This window comes from Phyllostomus discolor, chromosome 2 (assembly GCF_004126475.2).
Source record: "Phyllostomus discolor isolate MPI-MPIP mPhyDis1 chromosome 2, mPhyDis1.pri.v3, whole genome shotgun sequence".
Taxonomy (NCBI): domain Eukaryota; kingdom Metazoa; phylum Chordata; class Mammalia; order Chiroptera; family Phyllostomidae; genus Phyllostomus; species Phyllostomus discolor.
In genome coordinates, this window is record NC_040904.2 from 61,362,281 (window position 1) to 61,375,498 (window position 13,218).

The window sequence follows — 13,218 nt, forward strand, 5'->3', positions numbered from 1 at the left end:
CTGAACACAATGTCCCCTCCTCCAGTGTTTTGATAAGCCAGCATTTGTATCGTAATCTTGTTTTTCTCTGTCACGATATTCTCAGATATATTCATTTTTCTTAAAGGAAAATTGCACATATAAAGGCCTCCCAGATCTCTGTAGTACATGAATCCATTATTATTATTATTATTTTGTTTATTATAAAACAAAAACAAACAGGCATCTAATTGAAACTCAGCTGATGATGCTCTGTCTTGGGTGCCACACAACAGAACCTACAACAAGCATTGTAGTAAAATCTTCACCAATCTTACTGTTCCATCTCTCTGTACAAGAAAGCCACTCTAATTGTGGCTCACATGCAGTACCTGAGAATTTGTGCTGAGTATAATTATTACAAACCCTTTAATGTTCCCTAGCTGAGATTGGTATCTTTAGGTCGCTGTGCTTGAATTACTGTGTTTAATCTGTCATTTGAAATGATTTGTATCTATTAGGTCTTCTTTATATAAAGCACTTACCTTTTTCTGGTATGAGAACTTCATGTGTAATGGTTGATTAAAGGGGAGGATGGTTTGAGATTGAGTGTGGAGATATGCCTGCATCTGTGTCCTGTTCTGATATCGATCCTCTCCTGTGCTAGGCTTCCTCATCCATTTCTTCACTTTGGAAATCTTGCTCATGAGAGGCGGTGTTAGGCCATGACTGGCGTCAAATAGACTAACCCTCTCCACTTGGTAGAGTTTATTTTTTTTATTTTTTATTTTATTTACTTTCGGCAAGTCATTAATATATCTAAGCCTCGTTTTTCTTCTGAAAAATAAGCATGGAATGGCTACCTTATAAGATTGTAAAATGTAAATGAGATAATATACAGGGTAATTAGTATTTAATGAACAATAGCTTTGGGGGCTTTTTTGTTCAGAAGGCAGAGGGAGCGTAAGTAAGTGAATGAATGGGGGTGTCTGTCTAAATTTAAAGTTGGAATGATTACAAATTGAAAGTACTGCTCCACTAAATCATATTTTGGTAGCCCTTAGAGAGTTCTTGGATTTCCTTTAATGGTGACCCAGTGACTCCTTGAAATACTTTGTTTTCTTTCTTCACAGCTTTCTCTTCTGAAAAGGAGAAACTAGGACTAGCTTATTTCAGACTGTCTGAAATTGTGGGCAAATGAAGAGTCTAAAGCCAGGATATGTGAGGGGAGAGGGAAGGGGTCTTAGCTGGGTCACTGCGTTCTGGTTGGTGTTTTGTTCACTTGTAGTTCAGGCATTTTTAGTTGCAGAGTTAAGTAGAGTAAAAAGGATAATAGCACAGTAGTTATCATACATACAGTGTGAAGGTATGATCTAAATAATTCAAAGGCTAATTTTTAAAATTAAATTTTATTTTACTTGTTGTTCAAGTACAATTTTCTGTTTTTTACTCCCATCCCAGCTCACCCACCCACAAAAGGCTAATTTTTTAAAAAGCTATAAAGCATTCAGATATGCATGAGATGAAATTTCTTAAGATGACTGCAACTACCTAAGGTCACATACATGATCTAATATTTAAGCCGAAGTTAAAAAAATAAAGGTAGGCATTCTATTACTAATGCCCCAGGAATGTTACATTTGTGAATTTGAGCTTTATTAAAGAAGTAGCAAAAGTTCACATCCTGAATGAGGTATGGAATTTTTTCAAAAAACTGGTTTACCTACTTACTGTAAGTCTTGGTATTCGGTTTCCTTGTATATCTTGCTTTTCTCTTTCTTTTCTTTTTTTTTGTCACTTCTCCCATGTTTTCAGCATGCATCCCTACTACCTGGTATCTCATCACCCCCTGCCCACCTCTTTCTCTGTAAATACTTTTTACTAGAAAGGACAGGGGGCTGAGAATCAGAAACCCAGGTACTGTGGAGTGTGAAATGCTGGCACACCCGTTTTCTCACCCAAGCTAGTTTTTCTTGGTCATGCTACTCCCACCCTTTGATTTGTACCTCTGTTCTGTTTGCTGTTTTACATGGCCTGTATTAACTCTGCACTGCATAGGAAGCACAGGGAAAGAGCTACAATGCGTGTTCTTAGACACCCTTTGGAAAAACCAGAGTAATCCAACTGTGTTCCCTCCTTGGAACTCTTGTGAACTGATGGATCTTTTATGTCAAGAGTTTTTTGTTGTCCCTCACTTGCCATTACAAACTGGGCTCTACACCACCTCCTCCTTAAAGTTACCACTGACATCAGAGTTGTAGAATGAATACATTTGACCTTCACAGAGTATATGGGTTGTCTTACTTCTCCTTAAATCTCTCTTTCTCCTTGGTTTCCAATACATTGGACCTCCTGTTTCTTGTTTTAATTCACCAGTCCCACCCCCAATCCCAGCCCCAGTGGTCTCCTCCAGTTCCTCTTCTGTCTGCTCTGTCCATGAGATTTGTGCAACATGGCCTCTGAGGTGCTCCACTCATTCCTTATTCTCTCTCTGTCTTAGAATTTCCCCTTGGCCTCTCACCCAGCCCTGCCTTCAGAGCCCTGAATCTCTGTTTTACCCCCTCTCTCTAGCTTTTGCAACCTAGACCTCACTTTTTCACTGATAATTCACACACACGTGTCCAAAGTCTGCTTTTTGGTCTTCTTCCTTCATGATGCAGCATATAGCCCAAGTCAGTGATTTTCAGAGCAATGGATTTTATCTGGTGGGGCTTGGGGCGGGAATTATGGATGCTACTGAGAAAACATGTCAATCAAAACCTTTTTACGTATAATTCCCCATGCTTCAGTGGACTTTGACTCAAAACCTCTCTTTGAAAACATTACTAAGGTTCATGTCAGGGTTTTTTCCCTTGGCTCTTGCCTGCATAGATGGAAGACTTTTTTCATTGATCTTCTGACTTCAGTGACTGTTCCTCAATCCAGAATCATCCTATTGATGACAAATTCATTCTGTTAAAATGCAGCACAGATGGAGGATGTAATTTTTCACTTTAGAAACCTTCAGTGGCTTATGGAGACATGCAGGCACATCTGCACAGTGCCAGGATCCTACACTCCATTCCCAGACTCATCTTCCACGTTCACACACTGCAGCCTCAGGCCCTCTGTGTCCTTCACACCAGCTGCATCACCAGGCTCGCCCGACCTGAGCCTTCCTCCAAATTGCTGTTTGCACTGCACTGTTCCCTTTTGAATGGTCAGTTTTCTCCTTTGAGGTTCAGTTTACATTTCCATTTCCTATGAGTCCTTCCTCAGTTTCTCTAGTTGCAGTTAGCTACCCTTTCCTCTGAGCTTCCATGGTGAGTTAATTATGGCTCTCATACTGCTTTCCACATTTGGGCTCATTGTGGTCTGGGTGCCTTACCAGAATGTATTTCTGCAGAGACCAAGGGGTCTGCACTCAGGTGCACGACAAAGAAGTGACTGACAAATGAACGCATGAATCTACTGTTTGGGGTTTTCCTCCTCTCAAGAACTCCCAGTGCTGAAGGTGCCCCCAAAGTACTCATAGGGTCCACATGAACTCTTTATACCCCTGGGGTTGTTGAAGCTCATTTGTGTTCAGACCTCTTCCTCTCACTTCAGCAATCACCTCCTTACCATCCTCACTGCTAGGCCCAATGCCAACCCTTAAGGGACTCGGCGTGTCCTCACTGTCAGAGAGCTGGTGTGGCAGAGCCATTGAGGTGTTCAGCTTGAGTTCCCCGGTCTCATTTTCAGTCCCAGCTCTGCCTCTGCTGTGCTGGTGGGGTCATGTGCACCATGGGCAAGTTATCTTTCACTTTGTCCTCAGATTTCTTTTCTTCCCGCCCCGTCCCCCCTTAACCAGGGGCCCTATAGTATCTATCTGTTGTGTTGCAGTGAAAAATAGAAAGGTGGTAATCCATGTAAAGTGCAGAGCATGGTGCCCACCACATAGCAAGCATGCAGCAACCAAGCGTGAGCTGCCAGAGTAAGGTGCTGGGAGGTTCTTGTGACTTCTAGGTCAGGGCTAATTAGCTGGCAGCATCTGGGCTAGTCATGGCTCACACATGAATATTGCATTGTTTTTGTGGGGTCAGGGAATATGGGGGTGGCTACAGAAGTTTTGAAAATCACGGGAAATATAAGAGGCTGAATTTATGAATTCTCTTGAGAACATTACAATATCTGAGGTTGTAAATATAGAGAGTTTAAGAATATGGGCTCAGAAGCAAGAATCTGAATTGGAGCCCTAGCCATGCCATTTATAGGCTGTGTGATCCCATGCAAGTTGCTTAACCTCTCTGTTTCTCAACTTCCTTATCTCTAAAATGGAGACAACAATAACACTTTATAGGGCTTCTGGTATTATTAAATGGGACAACGTAGTTAAAGCTCTTGGTACACAGTGAGTAGATAATATGTGCTGCTTTGTTGTTGCTATTGTTTTACTACTACTGCTGCTGCTACTATTTTACTACTGTTATTGCTACTAGTCAGACACCCTGGGCTCCAAATCACCCCTGTGCCAACAGCTGGCACTGAGTAGTAGATGCCCCCATAGTGGGGTATGAACTTTTCAGGGAGCCACAGTCCTTGCTATGGCCTGTCATCTTATGTCTGCCACACCGTCTTAGTCACGGTTTTGTTTCCTGTTGACATCCCACTTTTGGATGTCCATGTCCAGGATGATTGAGCTGTGAATGAGTCTTTATAGAAGTATGAACGTCAAGGAACATTTTTGTCACAGTGGTTCTTAACCTGTGGTCCAGGTTGATAGCATCAGCACCTCCTGGAAGCTTGTCCTCAGCTGTTCCCCTAGACTTCCTGAAGCAGAAACTCTGGGGATAGGCGTAGCCATGTCTTTTAAGAATACCTCCTGCTAGTTACTAACCAAAGTGTGAGAACTATTGGTTGGAACACAAGTGTTCCATATTTGTATTGCCTATATCTGGTTTCTGTGTAAAATTAAAAATGTTGAGTTTTGTTTCTGAGCACTTTAAATGATTTGTGAATTCCACACTTTCCTTACTGTGTGATCCCTTAGCTATTAGACACTGCTGGGTGTGGGTTCTTCCTCGGGGCAGTGGGGGGGGGGGGGGCGCAGTTTGTTCTGTTAAAAGTCAGGTGAACTCTGATCTTTTAACTTGCTGGAGGAATACGGTTTATCTGGGGGTGATGGTCAGACGTTTTTAGATAGAAGACTTTAGAAAGTAATGGAAGGGACTGCTTTTAGGTGGATATGAAATACATGAAATAATGTTTTTAATAAGATGGAATAATTATTTTATAGATTCTAATTAATGATGACTTTATATCAGCCATCTAACTTCTATGATGTGGAAGTTCACACTGTTTGTCTGCCTCTCCTTCCCCCATTTACAGTAATTTTTCTTGGTTTCTCAAGAATTCTTCTGTATGGAGCAACACCCTTTCTCCCATCGCCTGTCCCAGGGATATTCAGAAGACCTTATCCAGTAAAAATAGTTACAGTTAACTTTTGACAGAAGTCTTTAATTGTGCTCTAAATTCAACACTATATCAAAGCTACTTTTTAGTTCTCTTCTGGGTGTTGTTAGTGGCTATGTTATAGCATCCCATTCTAAAAGGATTCTAGAGTTTAGTATTTCTGTTTGCTACTTTGGAAAGTTCTTCCCAAATAGTTGCTTAGCATTTTGTGAGTGATTTTAAGATGGCTTTCATATGCCTCTTCTTTAAGTTCTTATTAGATTATTTTATTCTACACACCAGGTACTCTGCTTTTGATTATAATGTTATTGAAATAGAATTCAATATTTGTATTTATGGAGGACAGGTTTGCTCTTGAAATTTTATCTTGAAAGATCTTTGTAAAAATTGTATACATTATTTAGATGCAGTTATTTGTAATACGTTATTAGAGTCTACTCATGGTTATGTAATGTCCTCAGCAAAAACCATGCGGATTTAGTGACATTGGTAACAGGTACTTTCTGAAAGGAGAGTTTTGGAGATTGTGTTATGCTGCAGTTACAGTTTTTACTTAACTAAAACCAACAGTACATAGCCAAATCATTTTGTCAACAGCTTTAGAGCTGAAACGTTGGTAGACATTAGCCCCCCCAACTACCCATGTACTGTTTAGCAATCCTGCTGCTTCCTTTGGAGCATCAACCAGAGAACCCGAGAACACCCTCACTTTTCAGGCCCCTGCAACATGCCACAGGAGGGCAACTGAAAAGAGCTTGCGCTTTCAAGATATTTATATCATCTTTGATAATAAAAGCATCAGTGAGAATTGACTTCTCTTTTGCTTTTCTAGTCTGTAAAAGTAAAACCAGTTTGGTTTATTTATTAAATATTTATTGATTGCACAAGGAGGCACAATCTCTGCCCTCAGAAGTATACGTAGGTTGTTAAAAGAGTAGGTACATGTGCAAACAAGTAATTACAAGGTAGTGTGATAAGCACAGTAATTGAGGCTTTACAGACGAGGGACTGATTGGGTTGGAGATGGTGGTAGGAGGTTGACCAGATGGGATTTCTTGGACTAGGTGATGGCAGCCTAGGGTTTCATGGATGGGTGAAGTTTTCTTGGTGAGTTGGAAGTAAATTTACCTGTGTGGTGGCACAGGGACAAAGAGGAGCGTGGCCTGTTCCTACAGTTACAAGTTCATAGACAAGCGTGAAGTTCCAGGCATGGAAGAACAGTTAGATAAGGCCAGAAAGGTAGGCAGGTTCCAGGGCCATGGGGGGCCTTGAGGGCATAGAAAGAGACCTGAGATTCACCTTCCGATGATAATGTTGGAGCTAGACGCACATTTAGAGAGCACTACTTTGGGGCATTTTCTCTAAAAGTTGTAAGCCAGCATCCACAATACCAAAGTGAGTGTAGTTTTTTTGAACTACAAAAGGTACTCAGGGAAAAATATGGAGGTTAATAAGTACAAGTAGGGCTCCATCCTTTGAAAAATATACCAGAATAGATGTTGCTGGTTGTGGGTCAGCAGTCCCTTCTTATATATGTAGCAAGAATAGCAGAGTATTGACATATTCTATTTAAAACATTTGTAACCCAAGATCTGTGGGGAGTATTGTGGGATTTACCAAGAAAAAAAGACATGTTTTTTGTCTTCAAAACAGGTGGTTTTTCCTTAGAAATTCCTAACCACCTTTGCAGTCAAGAATATAGCAAACTAGTTTTAAAGGGAAATCTGCAGTAAGGGCCCTAACACATACCCTAACAGTGGGAGAAGTAAGTATTTTAACCAGTGGTGGAAGGTAGGAAAAGAGGGTGTGGTCCAGGAAGGCTTTGCCGAGTGGGTGGCATATTCAACCACCATCAGAGTATTTGCTGGGCATAGTGAGAATTCTAAAGAAGAATAATACAGTATTCTTACCCTTGAATTGTACACATTTGGCATGTATGCAAATTATGATAGTACAGTATTTTATGTGGCTTAGTAATAGTGCTTGTGTCTCCTATGGTACACTGGGCTCGCGTGGAAGAGGCTCTTTGTAATTTTAAGGGGATTCTCCTTCATCTGGGTTTTCAGAGCTCTCTTGAACCACCTGTGGCTCCCCAGGCACTTTGCAAGTAGTCTGTCTTTCAGCACTGAGCTTTCAGGTTTCACCAAAGGACTTTCAAGGTTTTTTGTTGTTTTTTTTTTTTAATCAGCAAGCATCAACAATTCCGAATACAAAATAGGTAATATTGTTTGGATTATGTGTGTAAAAGAATGTGAGAAGGTATTTTGGAGGGGGGGTGTTTAAGGACTATATATTTATCCACAATAAATCTTTTCTAAAATATAAGTGAATGTCCTTGAAAAGATGATCTGTAATGCCCATTTACATTCTGTTGTGTTCTTTAATGATGCTTCATTCTGTTTATGAATAGATCTATGTGAAATTGAAAGTTTAAATAATCCTTTCCATACATCAGGATGATAAAGTGTAAGAAAGCATTTATTTTAATCCCCTTTTACTGCTTAAATGCAATTTCCAAATAAATGTTTTTTTGAAATCTAGTCCAAAACTGGAAGTGAACCACAATGAAGTTATCAGCTTAGGGTTAAATTGTCTGTCTGACTACTGTGGTTGTCCTGGGTTGATGCCGCAGTCTTCCTTCCTCTCATACGTAATAGCCTTGTGAATTTTTTACATAAAAATATGTATATTAAGGGATCCATACAAATGTTAGTTGCTGCCAAGAAGAGAGTTGTTTCTTTAGCTATAAACAGTTGATTTTGTAGCCTACAGTCAGTCTTACTGTTGGTTTGACTGTGAGTATATGGAACTCTGGCAAAATGAAATGGAGCAAAACACAGAAAGAAGACAGCCACGACAATAAATACTTTACCTTCCAGCTTTTTGTTGTTTTTGCTGTCTTTACTTTTCGACTTTCTGTAAGACTCATATACTTTCTTTGCAATCACCACGTAAAACAGAAGCATTAGGGCAAAAACAGTCCAGAAAATGAACTGTGATATATAATTCACCCCTTGATGCCATTTCAGCCCCAGAGGGCCCTTTAAGGAGGCACACTTTTTTACAGATGACGGTGTTGCTTCCTTGTTGCTTAAGATCATGTTTGGAAGAGAGATGAGGAACAAAAGCAACCAGACAAGGGTTGAGACCGTTTTTGCAAAAGCAGGTTTCTGTACAAAATATTTTCCAAAAGGTCTGATGATCTTGAGGAATCTGTCGAAGGCTATGAGGCCCAGCAGAATGATGCCCACATACATGGTCTCGTAAAAGATGACGGAGGAGAAACGGCACACAAAGGCTCTGAGCTGCCAGGGTCCAAGGCGGGAGTCGGAGAGGATTTTAAACGGAAGCATGAGTGTCATGATCAAGTCAGCCACCAAAGTGTTTTTGAGGTAGACGATGAAGGTGGAGGAGCTGGGAATGTGAATGAACACCCACAGGGCCATAGTGTTCAGCAGGATGCCGGCGAGGAAAACGAGGGTGTAGGCGGCTGGGAACACCAGCTGGGTGATCCGCGTGTCTCTGGGGCACCGCTCAGACCCATTGAAACCCTTCGTCTCCGTGGCGTTCATGATTCCCAGTCTCACTGTGACAGATAAACACATGCACAAAGTAAAGTGAAGGCTTTTGTGATTTCAAAATGCTACTTTCAAGAAAAAACAAAAAAAGTTTAGACTCGTAACCTATTGACACTTTATGTATCAACATCATCACATTCAATAGATCTGTTGAGAAGGCACAGGTTGTGTCTGGCTAGGATTTTTAATGTACGTAATTCATTTTTGGTACTTGTAACAGTACCATTACTTTCACACCATTATGAAATCCAAATAACAGGTTCTACTCCATTCAAAATTGCTACTTTTACCTTAGCTGTAAAACAAAACCCCATCTAAGAGGTAATAATTCGTGTCAGATTGCTGTATGTTATATATTTCTTTATGATCATAATCTATGGTTTTTAGAATGTTAACCTTATTAAAGCATTTCTCCCCCAGAATATAGTCTACCTTTTATAAGCAAGCACACTGACAGTGAAAATGGAAACTCACCTTGTTTGGGAGGATACTCAGCTCAGTGTCTTCTCACAGAGGCAGTCATTAGAGCAGCCCACGATGAACATGTGAAGCAGATGTCCTTCTGCTTTCTTATACCCAGTTTCCTTCCTCATTTCACATGTGTAACATTAGCCATCAGAATCTCTCTATTTTTTTAAAGATGTATGTATGTATTTATTTATTATTTAGAGAGAGGAGAAGGGAGGGAAAAAGAGAGAAAGATCAATCTGTTTCCTCTGTTTCCCCTGGTACACACCCCTGCTTGGGACCAAACCTGCAACCCAGGCAAGGCACCCTGACTGGGAATTGAACCAGCCGTCTTTCACTTTGTGGAACAACTCCCAGCCGACTGAGCCACACCAGTCAGGGCAGCCATCAGGATCTACTCACATTCAAACCTTTGCAGGGTTTTCTAATAAGAAACCTCTGTTATTTCAAACTTATATACTGTTAATCTACTGTGACTTACATAAATTAGTTGCAGTTAATCTTTATATTTTCTTCTGTGGTAACTATCCTGCAACTTAATCCTCTTTACCTATTTGTTCAATGAAATTTTTGAGTGCCTTTTGTATACAGCAGTAGGAGGCAGAAAGATAAAGGAAATGGCCCCAAATTACAACCAAGTGTAAGAGTTGAACCTAAAATCAGAAGAATCTTAGCTACATCCTTGTAGAGTATTTTCTCCAAAAATTTGTGTTCAGTATGGTGGCTTGTTTATTTCTGTAAATATTTATCTGAGACCTTTGGTCTTTCAATCCCTGAGAGAGAAAATGGTGTATTTGCTAAGCATTAAGGGCTAATAGACCCAGATTTTTGGAGTCAGAATGCCACCCCCACCAATTATTGGGTACTAGATCATAGACAAATAATTTAGTGGTCCTGTGCCACAGTATCCTCATCTGTGTGATCAATTTAATAATAGCGTATACCTTATAGTCTTGCTGAGGGGATAAAATGAGTGCCCAGAACAGTGCTGAGATAGGTTCTCACTGCAGTGGTCCATGAATTACAGATTTAAATCAACATATACTTCTCACTTACTAGAAAATAATTTTTAGAAATCTTTTTCTGTACTTGATGTTATATGCAAAGTGTTTAAGACTTCAGTAATTTCATCAGGCAATCTTGGGCCAAGGTCTATAACATTTTTTCTTTAATTTCTCTTCAAGTTCGAAAGAGTGTAATTGCTGAAATCTATGACAGAAATATTGTCTTGCCAGGTAGGTAAAGGGAAAGAGGAAATTTAAGAGATCTTATGAGGGAATGTGGAGTTCTCCATGGTGAGTTTCACTTCATACTTTTTGCTACAAGTTTTACCACAGAGTTGGAGTAGACTGGGGTTGGGCTGATGGAGAAGTTTTTGATGACTTGGCTTAGGATTCTGAGAATAAAATTCTGTAACCCACTGGACATTTTAAAATATGAGGCAATGGATGCCTGATAATTTTGGTTGGAACTACTCACTGGTGACACAGCTTGAAAAATATGTGTTTGACTCAGATTGACTCTTGGAAATATAGATTCTGGATTTCATTAATGTAATGGAATATAATTTAAACATATATCTTTTTGTTTGCTTCTATAGAGAATAAAAAGCAAACATTTTTATTTATATTTTTTTAAGTGAAGGGATTTGACAACTACATAATTAAGTGTAAATTTCCTGATGGAGCAAAATCCATTATTTACATGAAGGTTTGGAACAGTTTCGATTTAAACAAGGGAAATGCTGTACAAGATAATTTCATAATATGCAAACTGGAAATCACATTTTGCTCAAATTTCAAAATGCCAACGCGTGGGAAACTTTCAGAAGAGGAACTCAGTGAAAGTAGCATTCTTTACTAAAGTTACAGAAAAGTATTCTTTTAAGTGTGGTAGTTTAAAATGTTTAATCACAGTAAATATTCAACAGATCATTCATTTTTATGTGTTCATATGCTTCATACATGTGAGCTCTTTGTTCTCAACAGTCACCACGGCCGCCAAGTGAGATCTTTTGCCCTTGATGGCTGGCGTCTCTGAGAGGCTGACCCGCAGAGTAGACTGCAGCCCTGCCTCAGGAGCCCGAGTGCCTGGGTTCAGCTCCTTATTCTACCTTTTTTCTTGTGACGCTGGGCAAGCTATTTATGCTCTCTATCAAACCATTGTCTCTTCTTTACATGGAAATGAATAATAGTATCTGCTTTATTGTGTTATTAAGGGGATAAAATGGGTGAACATTCACCATGTGTGGAGAATGATGTCTGTGGCATGGTAGGTGTTAGTGGGTTTTTTTGTTTGTTTGTTTGTTTTGTTAAATGAAATTAAAGGAAAAATGGAATATCACATAGAGCTGGGGAGATAGCTCATGGAAGACCAGAAGGAAGAACCAAAGATGTAAGTAAAAGTCCCAGAAATTAGGTACCTGCCAAATGGGAATAAACTAAACATTTAAAATCTTATTGGGCTCAAAGGAATATAGTCCAAACTTATGAACCTACACTAGCTGTGCTGTTCTGTGTGATGACATGATCTTATTTCATTCCTAAAACAGTGCTCAGAGATGGGTCCCATTTTACAGAGGAGAAAAAAGAAGTACAGAAGTTAGGCAGTTTGCCCCAAATCATGCAACACAGGCCCACTTCAGATCCACACCATGTGGGTTCTAGAGCCCATGCTCAGAACCTGCCTTACTCTCCTGGCTGTAGAGGCCAAAGATAAGGTGAACACAGAATTGTTTACCAAATTCTGGAGTTTTTGAGCTGGGTATAACTGATTGATGAATGAGAAGAATCAATCAACTATAAAGTCAATGGATTTGTGAAACTTCTTGCCTTGAAGTAAGATATAATGTTGAAAACAAATTGGTTCAAAGCAGTATAATCAGGAGAGACTCAAAGAAGGTAGAATAAAAATTAGAAACAGAAGCCTGTGAAATGTGAATAAGCTACTCCTGCCATTTGTAATCTCCTTTGGGATTTTCCTTTGGATCAGAGTTACATTCTAAAGGTTCCTGTTGATGTGGTAACCAATACTATATAAATACTTAATAGTATCTGAAAAGATGAGGAAGTATTTTCTTTCACGTGGAATGAAAGTCGAAATGGGAACTCCTAAATTCATAGAAGAGCCTTCTACTTCCCTTCAAAGTACACCACGGTACTTTCTCAGATTATATGAAATTGTCTTAAAAATTCCATATTGAGTCAGCCAAAAGCAGTAATAATAAGCTAAAATAAATTATGCAATTTAACATTAAATGAAGGAATCTGTGTCTGTTATTAAATTCAATATTAGAAGGTCTATACATATAACTGGAAACAAGCAATTGTTTCACCATATCTGAAACTTTTATATGACTGTCCAGTTTCATGTTTTTATTTACACAAGTTTAAAGAGTTCAAATACAGACATGTGTATAGTAGAATTGAAAGTAAAGTTAAACCCCTCTTACATACATGTCAATGGTATGGGAATATACATATGTATATTTATTTGTTGACATATTGGATCTTTGTTTATTCTATGTCAGTATATGATGACTTATCTAATTTTAAAAAGTGTTATTATATATGTAAATATATATTAAAGTTATCATAGTTTAGTTGTCACTAATGGGCATTTTACCCATTTTTTCTCATTAAAAAACAGTACTGTAGAGCACATACACATCCATATATTTTTGTGCATTTGTTCCAACATATTCATAGTAAATGTCCTAGAAGCAGAATGCTGGATCAAAGATATGCATCAAAATGTAGAAAGCCTGTTTTCCAATAATAGC

At 39.1% G+C, this 13,218-nt stretch overlaps 2 protein-coding genes across 2 annotated transcripts in view; one reads left to right on the forward strand and one right to left on the reverse strand.

Annotated features, from left to right (window-relative positions):
• The window catches only part of MED12L (mediator complex subunit 12L), a 317,972-nt gene that overhangs the window by 212,499 nt on the left and 92,255 nt on the right, over positions 1 to 13,218 (forward strand).
• P2RY13 (purinergic receptor P2Y13) lies at positions 6,248 to 9,544 on the reverse strand. Its single transcript, XM_036017915.1, has 2 exons — positions 9,444 to 9,544; positions 6,248 to 8,977 (listed from the first exon to the last, which is right to left on the reverse strand). Exon 2 carries the CDS (start codon positions 8,961 to 8,963, stop codon positions 7,965 to 7,967), a length of 999 nt encoding a protein of 332 aa, XP_035873808.1. The 5' UTR covers positions 8,964 to 8,977; positions 9,444 to 9,544; the 3' UTR covers positions 6,248 to 7,964.